Raw genomic sequence first — 23,208 nt, 5'->3', positions numbered from 1 at the left:
ATGGTACTTTTGGTTCTATTTATTTAGAATGTAATTTTTGTTTGTTTGTTTTGGTTTTCTGGATCTACTAAATTAGTTTGAAGGAAAGTAGAGATAGATAGATAGATAGATAGATAGATAGATAGATAGATAGATAATATATATATATATATGTATATGATATATATTGTATATAATCTGTATGTGTATATGTATATATTCATGTGACAATGCTAAGAATTAAGAAGCTGGATGACTGGATTTCGTAGTAGAATCCTTCTCCAGAAAGCTCAAGTGCCTATAACGCACGTTGGGCTGTAAGGAGAACCATCAGCTGCAGAGACTTACAGGTTTGACGGGCTTGCTGAACTCACCCAGACTTGCGATGCCTGTAACCATCTATTTTGCATTATAATTCTGGATGCTACCAAAAGGAGTGTTGCTCAAAGTTCTTATAATGATAGATAAATAAAAATATTGTGACACTTTATGCAAGGATTTCTTTTAAAGAAGTAATGAGAAAAATACGGAACATTTCTGTTAAAAAAGAATGCTCCTTGTCCTGCAAATATTAAGTTAAAAAAATCTCAGAGGAGATGTATGGAGGCTTTCGTAACCACTTGCCTCAGCTCACATCTGCTCCCCGCACCCCAACACACACACATGTATTTGCAGTCAAATACACTTTTTTAGAAAAATGAGAAAAGAGAAACACTGAAACATTCACCCCATTGGCTTTACTAAGATTTACATATTTGAAAGAGGAACCTGTTGCTGATGGATATATGAACAAGTATTTCCATGTCACGATGCCCTTGACACATTGCACACTGACTGTTGGAACTCATTCAATATTATACCAAATAACTAACCCTGCAAATTATTTGGCTGGTGTAGACAGTATCCAATGGAACAGTGTTTACTCACCTCCCTTTGTGCCTGGGATCCTTTGGTGATTTTTGTGAGTAAATTTTGAACCAAGAAAAATAAATGAATTTTAGCACTTGACAAACAGACCATTTGCAGATGATAGTTAGACCTAGAAGAAAATTTAAGGATACATTTAATATCAACTAATTGATACCAAATAAATTTTAAAATAAACTATGTTAACTGAGTAAAAATACTGTACTTGGAATACTAACTATTAATGTTTAAAAGGCATTTCAATAGTGCTCAACTTTGTGCAAGGCTTAGTATGGCAGGGGAAAAGGAAACCCAAAAATGGAAATTCACAGTGCCAGCTTTCCAAGGAACTTGCCATGGGGGAGAGGAAATTGTGCATTAATAATACAAGGGAGTTCAAATAAGGGTAAGGAGGAAGCAAGCACCGAGCTAGTCATCCAGCCTCTGGCTTTTAACAAAACCCTGATGAAATTGTGAGGCTGTTCTAAAACCCCATCCCAAAGCATAGTCCACACTCAGATCTTACCAAATCTGGAGACAGGAAGCGGGTCACGCGGAAGAGGTTCCCTAGAGGACATTCTTACTGGGGTAGAACCGGGACACACATCTCAGCACAATGAGCCATTCTTCAGTCCTGGTCTGGTAGGTTTACAGGGTGTAGACTGGGGCCCACTAACGCAGGCTGGCCGGGGCCGTGTTAAATGCCGAGCCCACGCTGTGGTCATTGGTGGGATGTGCACTCTGAGTTTTGCACCCAGTAGCCCTTCTCAACCTGTCGTTCACTGACTGACACTCAAATGTCAGTACTGTCAGAGACAAGAGAAAGGCAAATGGATTGTATGGAAAAGTTCTTGGCATTTATTGTTCAAGGCCAATACCTTGAAATGCCCTGGGGACAGGGTACAATTTACATTTATGAAACTGATTAGCGAAGTCTTATCTTGAAAGGAATTATGACTCATGATAAACATATGGCAGCATATGCTTTCCATTCCCAAATCAATGGACTATGTTGTGGAATACAAACATAATTTTTAAGTACACATCTGTTTTTAAAACAATAATGTGATGGATCTGCGGATGCCTTCATGTACTGAAACATTAGTCAAATATAGGTACTAATATTATTATTATTAATGAAATATAGGTATTATTAAAAACTGACCATACTGGAAATCCTTTTAAAAGCATTTGTGTGACAAAGAGGGAAAGGGATTGTGTTCTGACTAGATTTCTCTCTCTCAAATGAGAGAGAAAAGCATTGATTTATAGAAACCGCAAAAGAAGCGGTGATATCAGTCTTCTGCAATTAAACATAAATTAAAATGCTCAAAATGCTTTGGCTATGAGACATTTTGTTCACAGCAGTGGCTGTTGACCACAGAAGTCCATCAGAGTCAGCTGGGGAGGAGTGTGGGGGGAGTCGGGAAGAGAGTGAGCAGTTGGCATGGGGATCCTGTGACAGTCCTACGTAGCTGGAGACTCACCTCTTTCCTACTTGAAAGTGATAGACTTGAGAAATGCTTGATGACGCTGCGTGCAAGTTGTCAGTCTTCGAGAACTTTCTATTGCAGATCTCTGCCTTGAAATATGTCACCGCCCTAGAATTTTAAGTCATGTTGCTCTTGACATTTTTTTTTTAAAGCAGATACCCGTGTAATTGAACTAAGTGAACACCTCAGAGATTGGAGTTTTGTGCTTATCTGCCATGCATCTATATTATGAGCAGTGTCAGTAAGGTGACCACATATCCTGAGCCAAAAGGCAGGACGTGTGGTCTAAAAGCAACACTGAATTTTAAATAAGGGCTGTACTAGAAAACATTGATCACGTGCATATCGTCCCCGTCACCTTTCCTTCTGGAGCCATCTGTGCAAACTCAGCCATGGCAGGCCCTCACCAGGAGTCCGATAATGGGTTTGCCCTGCTATTTCTTGATAATAATAGAGTTGAGAGATACTGTGTGACCCTCCCAAACTCCTGCTCGCGCCCTGCCCTCACTTGGGAAAGAAACACCTTTCAAAACTGTGTGTCTATCCCTGCCCTGTGCCTTTCTTTCACTGTCTCCTCTGTATCGTTTTTTCATTATCTATATTCATCTGTAATTTCTCTCCTCCTTTTCTTCTATCTTTGGCATCTTCTTCATGATTCCTTATTCTCTGCCTAAAAACATTCTAAAACTATTCCAAATATTAAACCACGTTAAACAAATCAAATCAATGTCTTGTAGTAACCAGATCCTTCTACAGGATCCATACCATATTTACGCCACCTTTACTGCCTACTTTCTTGAAATAGGTAACAACACTCCTTTACCCTAAGTATATTTCTTAACCCAAATGCAATCTATTTTCTGTTTCCACAGCTCTTGATGAGCTACTTGTTAAAAATGCAAATCCCCTGGCCCCAAGCACAGAGTTTCTGATTCAGTGGGTCTGGGTTGGGATCTTGGAATCTACATTTGTAAGAGCCAAGCCCGGTGAACCTGATACAGGAGGCATTTGGCTCACACGTTGACCAATACTTCTTGTTTTTTCTTTGAATATATTTGACATAGGACACTGTGCAAATTTAAGGTATACAACATGCTACTTTGATACCTTTGTATTTTGTAATATGATTGCCATTGGAGTGATAGCTATCATGTCACATAATTATAGCACAATATTGTTGGCTACATTTATTATACTGTGTATTAGATCTTTACAGATTATGTAATACCTTGTTGTAAGTTTGTACCCTTAAACAATGTACAATCTTATCACCGCACCAGGTTTCCTTCTTGAAACTTTTCCTGCCTTTTAGTTTCATGTTACACTTTCCTGGTCCGCCTCTTTCCTTTCTGATTACCTTTTCGTCATCTGTGATTCCTCCTTCTTTAACGAGCCTTTTAAAATTCACTCTTCTTGGTCCATACCCTTTCCCAGGGTTTCAACTCTCTGCCAACAGTACCTAAACCAATGCAATCAACTCTGTCCTCTCCTCTGAACCTAAGAACTACATTTCCATACATGTCTACCTGATCCTTCCGAATCATTGTATCCCAGACTTAATGCGCCACGAATCCCAAGGACTCATTCCTCGTCTCATATACTCTGAGGCAGCAGCATCCATCTAGTCACCCAACTGGAAAACAGCATTTTTAACTCCTCTGCCTCACATCATGCCAATTCGCGCATTTAGCAATCCAGTCCTCACCTCTGTTCACGCTGTTTCCCAAGTGTAGGCTTTCATGGAAGCTATTTGGACTGTTCTGTTTACTTCTTTAGTGGGCTCTCACAACAGCCTTACTTCAAGTTTACATACTCAAAATCAGAACTGGTCTTATTACTCCTTTGCTAATAAATCTTAGCAACATTCCTATTTATCTTTAAAACTGCATCCCAACCCATTATTGTGTCCCTACAGGATTTTTATAATCTTACTCCAGTCTACCCGTCAGTCTTATCTCTCACCTCTCCTTCACATCTCCCTTCTGCTTCTCTTCCCCGTCCTCTCCATCCCCAGTCTCCTTGGCATTACAACACTCTTTGCTTTCAGAATCTCTGCTTTTCTTCTTTATGTTTGCTAGTCCAGAAATATTCTGCGTGGCTTTTATCCACCTTTCAAGATGCAGCACAAATGTTATTTCTTCACTTGCCCTGCTTCAGGAGAGCCTAAGCTCCCTCAGTGTCCAACTGTTGTCATCACTGTACTTCCATCACCATGACTGCCTAGCACCATAAATGTTTGTAGAAGGAATAAAGACGTGAACAATGGTGAACGGATGAATGAATGATTACCTGAGTGATGGCTTATTTATTAGTCAGAGATTTGATTCATTTCTTTAGTTTAGTTCTTACGACACTGTTACGTTTCATTTTTTGTGAGTCCAGATTTCCAGTTAGATTGGGTGTTTCATTAGGAAAACAAGTCTTGCTTATTTTGTCTGCCCAGCGTCTTGCACGTAAGGTTATTACACATAAGGTTCTTACACATAAGGTTATTACACATGATTGTTACATAAATAGCACTCTTAAACAAATGGGTTTGTACTCCTTCCTGGAAAGAATAAGAAAACATTTTTTAAGCATGCTGTGTAGTAAAGAATGGACTGAAACAGGTAGAGGAGTGGGTACTGATCTGCCTTACAGCTGCCCTTGGCCTTACACTCTAACAGGTCCTCAGTTACCTTTCCTGCCAACTGGCTTTGGTGAAACTCAGGTTGTGAAGTTCAGTGATCACTCCCTGATCGATTACCTTAAGTGAGCTTTCTCCTTTTGACTGAGTTTCTGCCACAGGGGTGCTGAAATATGTCCCACTGGGCTGAAACGATCAAAACTGTGGATTTATTATCTGTTTGGGGACAAATCATAGGAAATGTTCATTTTTTCTCCCAGGTACTCTTCATGGCAGTATAGTTAGTATGAGGTTTCTGTCCCAGTTATCTGATTACAGCTGTGTTGAGTATAATCGGATCTGATATGTATTGAATATTTCCCATGTATCCTACATTACTTGACTCTTAAGTCTCCCACATCCGCCTACTTCATCTCCATTCCATAGTGAGGAAACAGAGACACAGGAAGGTCATGCCACTGCCCAGAGTCACCCAGCCAGGAGGTGGCTGAGCCAGGATGCACCTTGGCTTTGGGCACTTTGGGTTGAGACCCAGCGCTCGCCTCTGCTCAAGAGGGAAATGTGAGTGGCGCCCCTCACTGAAGTTGATGTCTCCCCTCTGCCCATAGGATAAAGAAGCTGAAGGAGACGCTGGTCGCTGTACAGCAGCTGGATAAGAACATGAGCAGCCTGCGGACGTGGCTGGCTCACATCGAGTCAGAGCTGGCCAAGCCAATAGTGTATGATTCCTGTGACTCAGAAGAAATACAGAGAAAGCTGAACGAGCAGCAGGTAACGCTTAGAACAGTTGAAGAAGGAGAGAAGGCTCCTGACTGTCTGTCCTGCTGGCCGGGATAGAGGGGTGGGTGGGAGACGGTGGGTTGCGGTGGAAAATCAGGAGGAAGCTAGGCAGGTTTAGTGGCAAAGGGAGGCCTTGGCGGGCCAGACGTTTTGGGTAAATGGGTTCCCGGTCACCACAGAGTTGACTCTTAAGAAGACAGGCCATCTTAGGGTGAATATTGTTGGTCCACCAAGAAACCATCTTAAGCTGGTAAGCGAGGTTGAGCTGCAATGATGTATCTAAAACAGGCTGACAGTTTTGTTTCCTTATTTGTGGATCACTAGCCCACTACCATAGACTTAGAAAAGAGCCTCCCCAACCCCTGCATTTAGTAGTGTTTGGAGAAAGATTGCAGTGCATACTTAGAGATTTTAGAGTCTCAAATAATTTTGTTTTGCAAGGAGGGTTGCATCCCCTGCAGACCCCACACTGTAATTTCACCTTCATGTGTGTAGCAAAGACAGCACATTGCACTGGCACACAATACACAACCCAACAAAGCAAAAGAGGGTGGCCCTCCAAAATGCATACAGAGGGGATTTTCACCTCCCACTCCCCTTGCTTATTTTTACTAAACATAGCAGACTCCAGTTGTCAGTACTAAACACCATAAATCCCCTGAAGAGGTACTGCTACTCCATGCCTTTCAATTGTCCTTGAAAATTCTCTCCACACTCTGGTGACTTTCATTATATTTAAGTCATGATAGCCAAGTTGCTTTACTTAAAAAATGTTTCAAAAAATATAAACAGACCTGTTTCTGCAATCCTATGAAAAAAGTTCCTATACTTACTTTCTTTTACAAACATTTAAACCAATGACAATAAGTATTAAATACATTTTTTGGGTGTTGGGTTTATTTTGATATTTAAATTAGCATTTCTTTTTTAAAAAAAAATTGTTAGCAGGATATTTTTTAATTTTTCTAAGATTAAAACACTCTGATGGACTCTCTGATATCTGAATTCTGATATTGAATTGTGGGGTCCTGGTTGGCTTCCAGTTTCCCAAATTCTCCTGGAGAACATGGTAATGATATCTACATCTGAGAAGAGGTAAAATCTAATAGCCCATATTGTAATTTAGTGAATGTAAGACAATGAAAACAGTGTCTACTTAAACATGGCAAATTGATCATTTGCATTTATAGCCCCACCCACTACTAAAACCCCAATACAAATAATACCAAAGGGGAAGAAAAGGTCAAAATTCACAACAGGAGCAAAGAGAACAGGAGACAAGATGATGGTGATGACAGACATCCAACAGAATTTTGGAAGACAGAAAGTGGATACATGAATAGTGATGGTGTTAGCAGACGGAGGATGGAGAAAGCTGACTCACGCCACAGCATTCCAAGAAGGCTCAGGAAGTGGAGATATCAAGTCTGTAGGGCTTTAAAATGGAAGATTGCAGTTTTAATAAGGAGTGGTTACACTGCAGATCCACCTCTCTAAGCCCAACTAGTCAGACAACTCTGCTTTGTTTTCTCCAGAAGAAGACCAGAGGATTAGTCTCTGGAGCAGGCAGACCAGCAGACCAGAGGGACTTTGTGTCTTTTTTCAAAATAAGTTTCCTTTTGCAAAATTTTGGGGTCAGGGATCAAGACTGAATCCTAGAGCAACATAAAACTTTTTGGTTCTCCAGGAGTCCTAGCAGAATTAGAAATACCATCCAGTGCATGAAATAGAGCTTGGGGGTTGTTTAACAAAGGACACCATTGAGGCTGGTGCCATTATATTAAAAATAGAGAGATTAAGTGAAAAGCTCTGTCCAAAACGGTGTGACTCCCACGACCCTGCACCAGCTCCCATGGTGTCACCAGCCAGGTTTATGCTGCAGCCAAGATTTATGCAGGAGCGTCACAATCCAATTCAGTTATTCCTTAGAAGTCCCTCCAGAAAGAATAAAGAAAATGGAGAGGAAGAAATGATCAAAGTAGTAATATAAAAGTAGTAACATAAATAATGTCTAAAATTTAGAAATCAAGAGATAGCAACGGAAACACGTTACTTAGAAATAGTGTAGAAGTGAAAACCAGAGAACAGAGCTCCAAGAAATGGAAATGGGCATTACTTGTTGAAAGCTTCATAGTAGTTTTGACTTTTAAATATATTAATATATGTTCACATTGCCTTTTAATTACATTTTAAATTAAAGTTTAAAAGTATACCATATACCAGTGGTTAAAAGTAAAACTTGGGTTTAATCCTGGCTTCGCCATTTTTCTACATGACCCAGGGCAAAGTAATGAACTATTTTAACCCTCAAATTCCTATGTATAGAATGCATAAGAATCCCTTATATACAGAATCAGAGTTCATGGCTCATAGTGTTATTGTGAAAATTAACAAGAAAAACGTTTAACACAGCACCTAGCACAAAGTGCTACATTTTAGTTTAATCAAACCACATTTACTACATTTTTTTTTGTGGAAAATGTTTGACCATGATTCTGTAAAATTGTAGCATTTGGGATCCATGTTGTAAAAAACAGCTAAAAAACTAATCTGTCTCTAAAGGGGAAAAATTCTGACAAATATGTTTAAACAGACAGATTAAATTGAAAAGAAATGCATTTTCTTCCATTTCCCTATGTGAAATTTCTGAATGTTTCTCTTGCCAATGTACTTAATTATTATAGACTTAATTAGGCAGAACTATATATAGACTTGGCATGGCTTCAGAGAACATTTTGTCAAATTTCTCCGTGTTATAGCTGAAGAAGAATAAATACAGAGACACTATGCGACAATTCAAGACAATTATCAATGGAGGTTAAAGCTAAGACTAAAATCTTTATCCGTATCAAGGCACTTATATAGAATTATAAAACCTCTCAAGCTTTATTTCACATATTGATTTTAACAAAAACTTTCGAGCAGAAGGAAAAGGGGATTTTTCTCCAATATTTACTGTGAGAACTTGGTCAAGCTTCTGGAGGTAAATCTCACAAAATTGTGCCCCTCGCCCGCATGACTGGGTCCCTGGAATTTTTTAACTCTCAGAGTTGTCCACACTGCACCTTCAGCCATCCATCAATTACAGTTCTGGTTTTCATACCCCAGCACTGGGTCCCACACTGGTTCCTCTCATGACTCTCTGCCCTGAGATAGAATTAAAAGTATATGAAGGAGTGATGTCACCAAGATGGCAACAGAGTTTGTTTTTAACTTAAGTCCCCCTCACAAGAAGACCAGCAAGCAACTATCCATAAAGAAGACACACCATTGTGAAAATCCCAGAATCCGGGAGTGTAACTAAAGCATTCCCCTGGACCACAGAGACCAGGAGGGTAGAATTAGAAGGGTAAGAGGAGTGGCTGCATGCTGACCACATTGCCGTCCCCCATCTGGTACAACATTGCACCAAGAGGCCGCCTGGGCCTACAGCATTGCACAGAGAGGGCTCCTTGGACCTATGGTTTCTCCAATGGGAAAAGAGAGGACAAGGTGGTCATCCAACTCCCCCAGCATTGTGGGACATTTCCCAGGAGGCTGACTTGGGTCTCACCTGATGGGGATCACTAGGGGAATCTGTGGGGCTCAACCACTGGGGATCAGATAGAAGTGGAGATGAGGGGTGGGGCTTATGCAACCAGCACTCGGATCTTGGCAGACTGCATTCCTGCTTGCAGCTGCACCCAAGCAGGGATCCCAGCCAGCCTCTCTGCCTATCAGCGAGCCCAGCCAGTGGCCCCAGTTGGCCTCAGAGCTCAGTTGGCAGTTCTGCCTGATTTGGGTCTGCAGACAACAGACAGCAGGCCATACAGGCCTCGGAGTCCTTCCTGCCACCCTGCTTGGGCAGGGAAGTCAATTCTCAGCCCTGCCCAACAGCTGAGCATAGCTTCTATCCGGCCCCACTGGGAAGCCTGGCCAGAGAATCAGGGCAGCCGTGGAGTCCATTCAGTAGCCATTCTTGGGCAGGGAGCCATGCCAGCAGTCTTCTCGACTGTTGAACATAGCCTCTGGCCCCAGGGAGCCTGAACAGTGACCCTGGGCAGCCTCAGGGCCCAAGCTGCAGGCCCACCCAGCCATGGAGCCCAGCCAGTGACCCTGCCCAATCATCGAGCATTTTCATGTCCACCTGACAAGAAAACCTGGGCAGTGACCCAGATTGACCATGAAGCACAGTCTCTAGCCCTGCCCACTATGGGATACAGCTAGAGGACCCACTTGACCAGAAACCTTGCCCAACAGGGGAACACAGCCAGTGCCCAACCTGATGGTGAAGCCCAGATTATAGCCTCATCAAATCCAGGGCCCAGCCTGTAGCCCTGCATGCTCACAGAGCACAGCCTGATGTCCAGTCCAACTGCAAAGCCTGCCTGTGGCCCACCCGAACAGAGTCCAGCCAGCAGTATTATCTGGTCTGGGAGCACAACCGGAGTCCCCACCAACTGTAGCCCTGCTCAGTCCCAGAGACCAACCAGTGGCACTGCCCTGCCAAGGAACACTGCCTGTGACCTTGCCCAACCAGAGGTGATTGCAGAGCCCAACAGTGACACCACATCCCCACCTCACAACACGGCACATTTTCCAGGATAGATTATATGCTAGGCCACAAAATAAGTCTCAACAAATTCGAGAAAATAGAAATTATATCAAGTATCTTTTCTAACCACAATGATATGAATCTAGAAATCAATAACAGGAAGAAAGCTGGAAATTTTACAAATACTTGGAAATTAAACAACACACTTATGAACAACCAATGGGTCAAAGAAGGAATCGAAAGGGAAATGAAAAAAATATCTTTAGACAAACAGAAAAGGAACTACAATGCTTCAAAACTTATGGGATGCAGCAAAAGCAGTTGTAAAAGAGTAGTTTATGGCGATAAATGCCTACATTAAGAAAAAAGAAAGATCTCAAATAAACAACTTAACTTTACACCTTAAGAAACTAAAAAAAGATGGAAAAACTAAGCCCAAAGTTGGCAGAAGGAAGGATATAATAAAAATTAGAACAGAAATAAATGAAATAGAGAATAGGAGAACAGTAAAAAAGATTAACAAAACTGAGTGGTTCTTTGAAATGGTAAACAAAATTGGCAAACCTTTAGCTAAACTAACCGTAAAAATAAAGAGATAGGTTCCAAATAAATAAAAATTATAAAGGAAAGTGGAGACATTACAAGAAATACAAAGGATCATAAGAGACTACAGTGAACAATTATATGCCAACAAATTGGGCAACCTAAAAGAAATTGATAAATTCCTAAAAACATAAAACCTACCAAGACTGACTTATGAAGAAATAGAAAATCTGAACAGATTAATAATGACTAAAGAGGTTGAGTCAGTAATCAAAAACCTCTCACTCCTCCACACCCCCCCAAAAATATGCAAGACCAGATGTTTTCACAGGTAAAATTTACCCTAAAAAAAAAAAAATTAAAGAGAAGGAAACACTCTCAAACTCATTTTATCAGACCAGAATTACCCTGATACCACAGAGAGATAAGGACAACACAAGAAAAATATAAGCTAATATCCCCAATGAATATACATGCAAAAATCCTCAACAAAGTACTAGCAAACCAAATTCAACATCACATTAAAAGGATCACACACCATGGTCAAGTTAGATTCATCCATGGGATACAAGAATGGTTCAATATATCAAGTCAGAAAATGGGATACATCACATTACTAGAATGAAAAATAAAAATCATATGATCATATCAATGGATACAGAAAAGCATTTGACAAAATTTAAATGACAAAAACTCTCAACAACTTAGGAATAAAAGGAATATACCTCAACATAATAAAGAACAAATATGATAAGTTCACAGCTAACATCATACTCAATGGTGAAAGTTTGAAAATTTTTTCTCTAAGATTAAAAACAAGATAAGTGTACCCACTCTCACCAATCCTATTAAATGTGGTACTGGGAGTCCTAGCCAGAACAATCAAGTAAGAAAAAGAAATAAATGGCATCTAAATCAGAAAGAAATATGTGAAATTGTGTCTGTTTTCAGATGACATGAGCTTATATGTATAAAATCCTAAAGTCTCCACCAAAAAAACTGTGAAAACTAATAAACAAATTCAGTAAAGTTAAGATACAAATTCACTGTACAAAAATCAGTTGCATTTCCATACCCTAACAATGAATTATCTGAAAGAGAAACAAAGAAAACAATCCCATTTACAATAGCATCAAAAATATTAAAATACTTAGAAATAAATTTAACCAAGGAAGTGAAAGAGCTGTACAGTGAAAACTTTAAGATGCTGAGGAAAAGACATTGCAGAAGACACAAATAAATGGAAAGAAATCTTGTGTTCATGGATTGGAAGAATTAATATTGTTAAAATGTGCATGTAACCAAAGACATCCAGAGATTTAGTGCAACCCCTATCAAGATTCCAATAGCACTTTTTACAGAAATAGAACAAATAATACTAAAATTCATTATGGAACCACAAAAGACCCCAAATAGTCACAGCAATCCTGAGAAAGAAAAATAAAGCCTGATATTAAAGTATACTCCAAAGCTATAGTAATCAAAACAGTATGATACTGGCATAAAGCCAGACAGGTACACCAATGGAACAGAATCAAAAGCCCAGAAATAAATCCATGCATATAAGTCAACTAATATTCGACAAAGGAGCCAAGAACAGTCAGTGGGGAAAGGAGAATATCTTCAAAAATGATGTTTGGAAAACTGGATATTCAAGTGGAAAAGGATGAAACTGGACCCCTATCTTACACCATGCACAAAAATTAACTTGAAATGGATTAAAGACTTAAATGTAAGACCTGAAACCATAAAACTCCTAGAAGAAAATACAGGGAAAAGCTCCTTGACATTGGTCTCATCAATGATTTTTTCAGATACGAAACCAAAAGCCCAACCACAAAAATAAATTAAAAAGTAAATTAAAAAAATAAAGTAAATAAATTAAAAAGTGGGACTAAAACTAAAAAAAGCTACTAAAAACTTCTGTACAACAAAAATAATGCTCAACCAAATGAAAAGGCAACATACAGAATGGAAGAAAATATTTGCAAACCACATATCGAGGTTAATATAGAAAATAAAGAAGGAAGTCATACAACTCAATAATATAATCGTCATCATCATCATCATCATCATCATCCAATTAAAAATGGGCAAAGGACCTGAACAGACATTTTTCCAAAGAAGATATTCAAATTGTCAACAGGTATGTGAAAACATGCTCAATATCACTAATTGTGGAAATGCAAGTCAAAACTACAATGAGATATCACTTGTGAGAATGGCTACTATCAAAAGGAAAAGATATAAAAAGTACTGGCAAGAATGTGAAGAAAAGGGAACCCTTGTGCACTGTTGGTGGGAATGTAAATTGATGCATCCACTATGGAAGACATTCTGGAGGTTCCTCAAAAAAATTAAGCAAAGACCTATTATATAATCCAGCAAGTCCACTTCTGAGTATATATCCTAAGGAAATGAAATCACAATCTTCAAGAGGTATCTCCACCCCCATGTTCATTTCAGCCTTATTTACAATAGGAAACAGTCTAAGTATCGATTAATGGATAAATGAAAGAAAATGCGATAAATAGATACATAGATACATAGACAAATGAAAGAAAATGCGGTAGATAGATAGATAGATAGATAGATAGATAGATAGATAGATAGATAGATAGATAGACAGACAGACAATGGAATATTTTTCAGCCATAAAAAAGAAGGAAATACTGCCACTTCTGACAATATGGATAAACCTTAAGGTCATTATGCTAAGAGAAATGTCAGACAGAGAAAATGAAATACTATATGGTCTCACTTAGATGTGGAATCTAAAAAAAGAAAAACAAAAACCAAAAACCTCATAGAACAAAGAATAGATTAGAAGTTGCCAGAGGTGGAGGTGGGGGTGGGGGTGGACTGGGCGCTTGATGAAAGTGCTCAAAGGGCATTAACTTCCAGTTATAAGATGAATAAGTTCTAGGGATGTAATATATAGCGTGGTGACTATAGTTAACAATACTGTGTCATATATTTGAAAGTTGCTAAGGGAGTAAATCTTAAAAGTTCTCAACAGACACACACACACACACACACACACACACACAAATTGTAATTATGAGGTGATACATGTTTACTAAACTGTGGTTATCATTTCACAATATATGCATGTGTCAAATTATCACATTGTACACCTTAAACTAACAGTGTTATATGTCAATTATATGTCAGTAAAGCTGGGAAAAAACTTTTGAGTACTTGGGGAAAATTAAATTAAAACACTATAAACATTTAAAAAAATTTTTTTATTTTAATTTTTTTATTTTTTCTTTAAATTAAAGTGTATTGGGGCGACAATTGTTAGTAAAGTTACATAGATTTCAGGTGTCCAATTCTGTAATACATTATTTATATCTCACATTGTGTGTTCACCACCCACTATAACCTTTTTAAATGCATGGATTATGTTCATATACCAAACACTTCTTCCAAACGTATATTCTTATACAAGATTCACTTTAAGACTTAAAATTTACCTGGTTATCTCAGTCACAGAAGTGTTCGTCTTTATCTTTTAGCAAATATTGAGTTCAGTTTCTATAATATTTTATTTTATATTTTTTAGACCAGAAATGTTCATAACTTTCACATACCTGAAAGAGGTTATGCAAGAGATTTTAAAGGACTGTTTAGTGAAATAAAAATATTTTGATAGAATTTATCTTTTTGTGTCTAGTTTATGAAATCTCCAAAAATTAATCAAAAGCACTGTTATTACACTCAACAATAAGCTAACATTTGTATAGATGGCACTGGAACATAATATCAAGGGGAAAAATAGGAGGAAGAATATATGCGTACTTACAAGAATATAAATCCCAGCTCTCTGAATAGGTTGAGGAATTATTAGAACAAGATTTTCTTGTTCAATAATTCAATTGAATAATTCAAACTTCAATTGAAGAAGTTTATCAAAGTAAAGGAAACTATGTTAAGGACCTTGGTAAATAGGGAAAGCAAAAAAAAAAAGATACTGGTAGGCTTTACTTCTAATAATCAGATACTTGGAGTAAATTGAGTTAAAATGCAATAGAAAAAATAATGTACATTTTGCACTTATATCCTGTGCAGTTAATAGAATTCTGGAGAAATTCAATGCCTTGTTTATCATCATCATCTTTCTGTTTCTGTCCTACATTTAAAATTGCTCACTGAGGAAGCTGCTGACAACTATGCCATCATACATAACAGAGAACCTAAGTCCCTTAAACCATCCTATCTTTTAACAATGGTGGAATGAACTATTTAAAACAGTTTTCAGATCTCTGGAGATCAAATCCCAGTTCTTCAGTGCCAGCTTTCAAGAGGAGCACATGTCTTCCTTTGATTGATTGACTGATCGATTGATGGATGGATGGATGGATGGATGGATGGATGGATGGATGGATGGATGGATGGATGGATTGGAATGGAAATGATATACTGTGAAGTAGAGTCTGGGGCAAAATTTATTTTCCCATCACTAATTTTATTCTTAATATAGTTAATTCACCTATTTCACTTGTTCAGTTTATATTTTGGCATTGCTCACATAGCTGAAATATTTCTCGATTCATTTGCTCATGCTTTCGAGTTTGCCATATTTCATAAATGAAGTTGATGAAACCTCATGCATGGAAGGAAATGAAATATTTGTTGAGGTTTTTGCCTACTCCTTTGTCGGTCTACAAAGACTGGTGCAGTTTCTCCCTTCTGTATACAAGTATTTGAATAAAGCATGTCTCGTTCCCCGTAGGAGCTTCAGAGAGACATAGAGAAACACAGCACTGGCGTGGCCTCCGTCCTCAACTTGTGTGAGGTCCTACTGCATGATTGTGACGCGTGTGCCACAGACGCCGAGTGTGATTCCATCCAGCAGGCTACACGAAACTTGGACCGGCGATGGAGGAATATCTGTGCTATGTCCATGGAAAGAAGGCTCAAGTAAGCTCGAATGTTCAAACAGTTGGGAAAGAAGAAGGACCAAAAAGAAAAAAAAATACCCAAAGTATCCATGGTTCACAATTTCCTTTTGTTCGCAATGTCAAAAAATAGCCTTAGTTTCCCAAACTTGTTGTCATCTACATTTAGTTGGGAAAATAAGTAGGTATAAAGATAATACATCAATATAGCAAGGCAAGCTAAGCCTGACCTAACAGTTTCAATATAATTTAGAAAAATATGCCTTTGCTGAACAAGTGTAATGTTATAGAATTGATGGTTGAAAAGTAACATACTTCTATTAAAAATGAAATAATAAATCAAAGGGCTCATCTGTAAGCCCTTTGAAATTCAAAGCTGTCAAAAATAGTGATGTATTAGAAAATTATCATAATGATTTAAGGCACATAATCTTTGTGCTTCTCCGGGGAGCTCTTGAAAAGGTAATATTTGTCTTGCTGTCATTTGTTGATTTTGATGAGGGTGAGTTTGATGTTGGAATAAAATGGATTTTCAAATCTTGTTTTATTTCAGCAAAACCTTGACATGAGTGTGCACTGCAAACATGATGTTGCACTTCTAAGCTTTCCACCTATGCAGAACAGTTCACATTAGTGCTTATAATGCTCAATTTTACTAATTCCAAATCCAGAGCTGCAGGATATGGGAAAAAAAAAAAACACAGCTGTTTCATTTTAGCTCAAACAGTTGTCTCTTTTTCACGCTTGCCAAACTTGGCTCAAGGCACCAGTATTGTTTGGCACAACAGTTGCTTGGTTGGGCACTTGTAATCCTGTTGCAGGCATCACACAGGGTTCTGGAGCATAAAAGGTCTCAAACGATCAGACTCTGTTCTTTCATTTTCTGTCTCAGAATTGAAGAGACGTGGCGATTGTGGCAGAAGTTTCTGGATGACTACTCCCGATTTGAAGATTGGCTCAAGATTTCAGAAAGGACAGCTGCCTTCCCCAGCTCTTCCGGGGTGCTCTATACAGTTGCCAAGGAAGAACTAAAGAAATTTGAGGTGATTTATAATTCCAAATATTTAATCCTTATTTTGCTATGAGAATAGCCATCTAGTAGTTGGTGACCCAAGATATAAACTAACTGTTCACCCACACATGTTTTTGTTCAAGTAGCTGGGAGATGGCTTTGTGGTCATCTTTATTATTACCTCAATAAGTAGGCAAAGAAGTGAAGAAAAGAGGTTTTTATCAAGAATTACAGATACAGTACAAAATAATGAAGAGAAATTCTATTAGAAAAAAAGACCCGTGATTCCCCAGAAAAGATCTTGGCATTCTTTTTATTTCACATTTCTTCACAATCAACCATCTAAGATTAAAAGATGATGATTTTCCATACTATCAAAATCTGTCTTCCAAATATATTTTCTTGATTGATTTTTACCTACTTGGAGCATCGATAGGTATATTTTTTAAATCATCGATAAAACAGAGCTGGTTCCAGAATTGAATAAAACATTTTAATCATAAGCCATTTCTAATTATAAATGAAGAGCCGTGCCGTTCTTGAGTGATGAAGTCTTTTCAATTTCATAGAGACAATAATAGCAGCAGTATAATCGTACTCCTAAGAACAGGAATCATTCAATAACTGATTCCAGTTCCTTGCCTGTTTATGCCATCTCGAGTCTGGCCTATCACTGTGGTAGGATAAAATTCGACTTCTCAGCTGCCTCTCATTTTCACAGAGGACCAGGCATAGCCTAAAGTTGCCTATTTTTTAATTTGAAGTTCGTTTACCCATCATTTCCCACTAATAGGAAGACGTGTGTACTCAGACATATTGACAGCAAACAATTCTGATGCATGTGCCTTACAAAAATCATTCTTGGTTACTAATTTTGCCCCAAGCTCCCTGAGATGTTTAACAATCAGACTAAAAATCCAACCAAATCCAGCTTCATTTTTTACCTTGCAACATCAGTTAACCAGACACTTATTGAATCCTGTAAATATGAAGTTTGGTTTCTGTTCTTGTGGGGTTTGAAATCTGCGAGTCATAAATGGGCCGCTATATGAATCTATAAAAATGTTTAAAAACTATGTGAAATAAGTAAGAGTTATTCTGACATCTGAATACGGATTTATGTGTAACTATACCACTAACTTCCAGGAAGAAAAGAAATGTTTCCTATCTAAAAGTCTTTTCCTTAAGAAACTTCTAGTTTTAAAGCCATAATACACTCTGCAGCAGAGAGCAGGTCTCCCCAGTATGAACCAATGCCAGCGAAATGTTCATGCATTGTATCTTAGTATCCTCAGCTTCTGAAAGGTTAAAACCTTCTATAATTGGCTTATGGTACAAAGCATTATGTAAGATCCTTTTTGATGCTATTTTAGATGGAGATTTTATGGCAAAGTTTAGCCCTATAGTAAGGTCCTATAATGAGTGATTTTATCATACGTCTTGTAGTGAATTTTCTTACGAGACAGAAATAAATCACAAAAACAAAATTTGGTTTGAGGGAAGCCTTTGCCTGTTCCACTGCTTGAATATTGGGACAGAATATTGTGCCACCACCTGTGGTGTCTGCCATCACTCCAGTGGGAAAACGTAGTCAGTTACTTCCAGTAACAGCACAAGCCCAACTTTCCCTACCACTTCCTTTTGGGGGGAAATAATTCAAAGTTTTATAGAACAGAAGATTGAATTTACTAGGATGGAGGCTCGTAAAGCAACTCTCAGGAGGAAGAACGTTTCCGGCAGAGCCGCGGCAGCATCTGAACAGTGTGATCAGCCAAAGGAAGCGGAACTTTGGGATTTGGACGAGCACAGTTCAACTAATGATACAATTTTCCGTCTAAGGACAAAATGAAAATCAGTCATAAGTCAGACACACAAGTCTGGAAAAAAAACGCTTCATTTTATTTTGGCCAAACGATTCTTGTGCTAGGTCTATCCTATATTGCAGAGAGGAAGAGGAAAGTATTTTACCTTTCGAAACTCTAAACTGTGCATTGGGTAACCTCAAAAGTAAATAGTCACTGCCGTGTAAGGTCCTCTATCAGCTCTAACATGTTTTATAAAAACTGAGTAACTCATGGGAGTGCCACAAAAAAAAAAAAAAGCACGTTCCAAACTTTTTTCTCAGTTAGCTTACTTATATTTTACTAAATGGCTTTTCTTGGAAGGAAGTTCCTAATAGCTTACATGTAAAGGACTTTCTGCAAAAGATACTTTTAATTTTTTTAATGGATACGAGAATTGAAGCAGTTTCTGGATTTTTTAGAACATTACATATTTTACAAATAGAGACAGTTGTATTTTAGATATCTTTTCTCAGTATTGACACCGGAAATTTTGAACATTTCAAACTCACATTTCAGCACATGTAAATATTTTTGTAATCAGTTTGCTTTATGTGAAAAATGTTTTTCTGGCTGTTAGTGTCTTAAAAGTTATGTTAAACATATATGTGTGTAAATTCCATGTGTATAAATATATATTTTATTAATATATGTATGTGTTATATATATGTATTTGTATATATACATATATTTTTGTTAGTATTGGCCATCTTCCTTTATATTTTTGTTTGATCCGCTCCCTTTCCTTAAGCCGCACGGATCACTTTGTTTTGCTTTAACAAGGGGAAGTCAGGACTCATTAGAAGTTGTACTTTCCCTGTCTGTGAAAGTGTGGTTCACATTCTCCCTGACACTCCAGTGTGAAGCCCAGGCCCCCTGTGGAGAGCCCTTCACCCCCTCACCTATATGCTTCTCTATGGTCCTAGGCTTTCCAGCGACAGGTGCACGAAAGCCTGACCCAGCTGGAATTGATCAACAAGCAGTACCGCCGCCTGGCCAGAGAGAACCGCACCGACTCTGCCTGTAGCCTAAAGCAGATGGTGCACGAAGGCAACCAGAGATGGGACAACCTGCAAAAGCGCGTCACCTCCATCTTGCGCAGGCTCAAGGTCTTTCTTATGCCTCCTCCGATGCTTAAAGGCCCAGGGGACAGGATGGGGCCATTTGAACACAATGTTAAGAACTAATCTCAGTGATTTTCTAAGATTGGGATGGCAAGAGGGGTAGCCAGGGTTAATTTATGTGGTAACGGGTTACAGGGTTGTCATTGCTCATTGAGAAAATGACTTTCCAGAAGAATTTAGGGATTGGCGGTGCCACCTCAGTAAGTGTTTGTGGGATTGTGTTTTTTTTCATTTTTGTTATTTTCTTTTCATGTCTAGCATTTCATTGGCCAGCGTGAGGAGTTTGAGACAGCACGGGACAGCATTCTGGTGTGGCTGACAGAGATGGATTTGCAGCTCACTAACATTGAGCATTTTTCCGAGTGTGATGTTCAAGCTAAAATAAAGCAACTCAAGGTAACAAATTAGTGATTCTTCACATTATCAGTGTGAAGAAAGTCTGAAAAGGAAGGGATTTGTAGGTCTTTTTGTCAAGAACATAGTAAAAGAACTCCTCTTTTTTAAAAAACGTTAGTTCTTCTCGATTGAAACAAATTTCAAAAAATATTAAAAATGAAATAAGGAGCATTACCCATAGATAACTACCATTAACATATATGTTTTTAATTATTAAAGTGATAGCCAGGGATTTAGGGGTCTTCTTTTTGGGTTGTTGTTTTTGGTTGTTGTTTTGTTTGTTTTTTTCTGATTTTTTTCTAGCACCTTCAAATAGTTTTTTTGACCTCCATGTTCCAGAGAAATATGACTTTCTCATATTGGGATTTCATTGTATATTCTTAGATGCCTAAAATTAATTAAATATATTTTGTATGTTTCAATATATGATGCAACCACAGGGGCCGATTGGTCATTTAAACAGGAGGGAGATAAAGTACATTAGATAAAAGGATTCTCGAACTAGAAGCATGTTTAACAACTTGAATAATTTGCAAGGCAGCTTATGAAATTTTCTTCTCAAGATGGGTTGATTGACTTAAAAAGAAAAATCATGACTTAAAAAAACCTGAGGTATTTATAATCAAACAAGAAAATTACCCTCAATCTTAGGTTCTCAGGATGAAAAAATCATAATATACTTAAACTGGTATTCTGCCCAAACCCTCTCTTCATACCATACCCTGAACTCTGACTTTCCCAAGACATTTCATAGGCCGAGCAATATTTAAAACCTTTGGCAGGAAATTTCTACTAAGTGGTAGTTGAATCTTTTCTTTTTAGACTCTGGCAGGGTTATAAACTTATTACCTCCCTCTCTTCTCCCCTTGCAGTCTTTTCATTATTGGACAATTTCAATTATTCCAGAGTTTCTTCTTGTGCTGAATTAAAATGTATCCCCTGAAACTTGTCTCCAATAGCTTATAAAACTAGTCTAAATGATCCTCCAGAATTCCTTATTTTTCAAATTATATTCAACTTTCCTGCTTATGTTCCAAAACAATAAAATAATTATCTGAGAAGAATTTATGACCTTATCATTTGCTTGGTATGATCAAGAAATCTAAAAATATTCAATATGTTCTTTAAAGTGTTAAATTTATTTCAGTGGCACTGTAATAATTACAATTTCATCAGGAGTAACTAGTGCAATCAACTTTATGAGGATTTGAATGTCTTTTCCTGTGATTTTTCTACCCACACTGTCCATGGTAGTAAATTTTATTAGCCAAAGTCTCCTTTCTGGTCATGGAATTCTAACACTTCCATTTCCGACTCCTGATTGAAAATTTCGTGTTTTACTTTATAAAGCAATAAACTCTTGGCCTGTTATTGTAAACGGCAAATTCAACACCCCCCATGTAGTTTTCCTAAATAGGTATCTTATAATTATTCCATGTCAATGTGAGCACTAAAAATGACATGAGACTTGTGCTTCCCTAGGCCTTCCAGCAGGAAATTTCCTTGAACCACAATAAGATCGAGCAGATAATCGCCCAAGGAGAGCAGCTGATAGAAAAGAGTGAGCCTTTGGATGCAGCCATCATTGAGGAAGAGCTAGATGAGCTCCGGCGCTACTGCCAGGAGGTCTTCGGGCGTGTGGAACGATACCACAAGAAACTGATCCGCCTGCCAGTATGTGACCTTCAGTCTTCCTTGTCATTGAATCTAAAGAGAATTAATTATGTGGGGTTAGGTAGCCTTGTAAGGTGGGTAAGAGCCCAGACTCTAGAGCCAGAATGCCTGGGTTCCAGTCCCAGTTCTGACACGTGTTGGCTATGTAACTTCGGGCCTAAGTTACTTCACGTCTCTTGCTTTGGTTTCCTCAACTGTAAAGCTGGTTCGATAGCAGTAACTATTATAGAAACAATTACTTGGGGCATGAAACGAGCTCATTTGGAGCTCAATATGTATCTTATAATTATTAAGTATCTGGACAATTTGAAGGTATAGACAGATAGATAGATAGATAGAGATGCAGATATAGATATAGATATAGATATATGGAGAGAGAGAAATCAGAAGAGTATTTGGCACATTATAGGAGGTAAAGAAGCTTCTAGAAGAAACAAGGAGATGAAAGTGAGCAATGTAAATAGTTGCTCCATTGATAAGGTTGTTTAGTTGAACTTTTTTTTCTCTTCCATTTCCCGAGTTGCTACCGTAATCACATCTCATTGTGGGGATATTATTATTAGAATATTTGGAATCTTCTGTGATAAAACATATTTTGTATCTGGGTTATAAGTTTTAAAAGTCCAGCTAAGTAAGGTTTTATTAGTGATTTCCTTGTTTCTGATACATGCCATTGTGTACATGTTGTGCTGTAGGCGTGGGATTAGGTTGCCTTTATATTATCTTATCCAATCTTATACCAGTTCTTTGAAGTAGGTTTTAATATCACTTCCATTTTACCAATGCTAAAACTGAGGCTTTTGTAGGTTAACTTATGAGACATTTTAAAAAGTGAACAGAAAATTTTATTCATTTGATGATAGGAAGTTGAAAAGTATCCCCACTGAGGTAGGAATGTGAGCCAGATAAGGTTCGATGCCAAAATTTGGTGAGAGGCAGAACCAGAAGTGGTAAGGGGACCGTCTGCTTGCTGCAGTAACAATTGCCTTGACCGCATTTCTAGCTCCCAGATGATGAGCATGACCTCTCTGACCGAGAGCTGGAGCTGGAGGACTGTGCACCTCTCTCGGACCTCCACTGGCATGACACCTCTGCGGACAGTGTGCTCTCCCCTCAGCCTTCCTCCAACCCCTCCCTTTCACTCGCCCAGCCCCTCCGGAGCGAGCGGTCAGGACGAGACACTCCTGCCAGTGTGGATTCCATCCCGCTGGAGTGGGACCATGACTATGACCTCAGCCGTGACCTGGAGTCCGCTGTGTCCAGAACTCTGCCCTCTGAGGATGAAGAGGGTCAGGAAGACAAAGATTTCTACCTCAGGGGAGCTGTTGGCTTATCAGGTAAGAAAGAGCTCTATCTATATGCCAGCTTGAAAGAAAATAAAAGGGATTGGATATTG

General features: G+C 38.4%; 1 protein-coding gene across 4 annotated transcripts in view; it reads left to right on the top strand.

Annotated features, from left to right (window-relative positions):
- SYNE1 (spectrin repeat containing nuclear envelope protein 1) overlaps window positions 1-23,208 on the top strand; it is a 417,051-nt gene that overhangs the window by 370,795 nt on the left and 23,048 nt on the right. For all 4 annotated transcript variants that reach the window (XM_033094253.1, XM_033094240.1, XM_033094230.1 and 1 more), the window contains 7 exons: window positions 5,613-5,775; window positions 15,600-15,787; window positions 16,658-16,808; window positions 19,545-19,727; window positions 20,001-20,138; window positions 21,621-21,812; window positions 22,816-23,149. In XM_033094253.1, coding sequence (XP_032950144.1) covers window positions 5,613-5,775; window positions 15,600-15,787; window positions 16,658-16,808; window positions 19,545-19,727; window positions 20,001-20,138; window positions 21,621-21,812; window positions 22,816-23,149 — 1,349 coding nt within the window. The remainder of the gene's footprint in view (window positions 1-5,612; window positions 5,776-15,599; window positions 15,788-16,657; window positions 16,809-19,544; window positions 19,728-20,000; window positions 20,139-21,620; window positions 21,813-22,815; window positions 23,150-23,208) is intronic.

The sequence above is a fragment of the Rhinolophus ferrumequinum genome, chromosome 3, assembly GCF_004115265.2.
Source record: "Rhinolophus ferrumequinum isolate MPI-CBG mRhiFer1 chromosome 3, mRhiFer1_v1.p, whole genome shotgun sequence".
Lineage (NCBI taxonomy): Eukaryota > Metazoa > Chordata > Mammalia > Chiroptera > Rhinolophidae > Rhinolophus > Rhinolophus ferrumequinum.
Note: the sequence above shows the minus strand (reverse complement) of the source record. Positions and strands in the feature narration are given on the sequence as shown.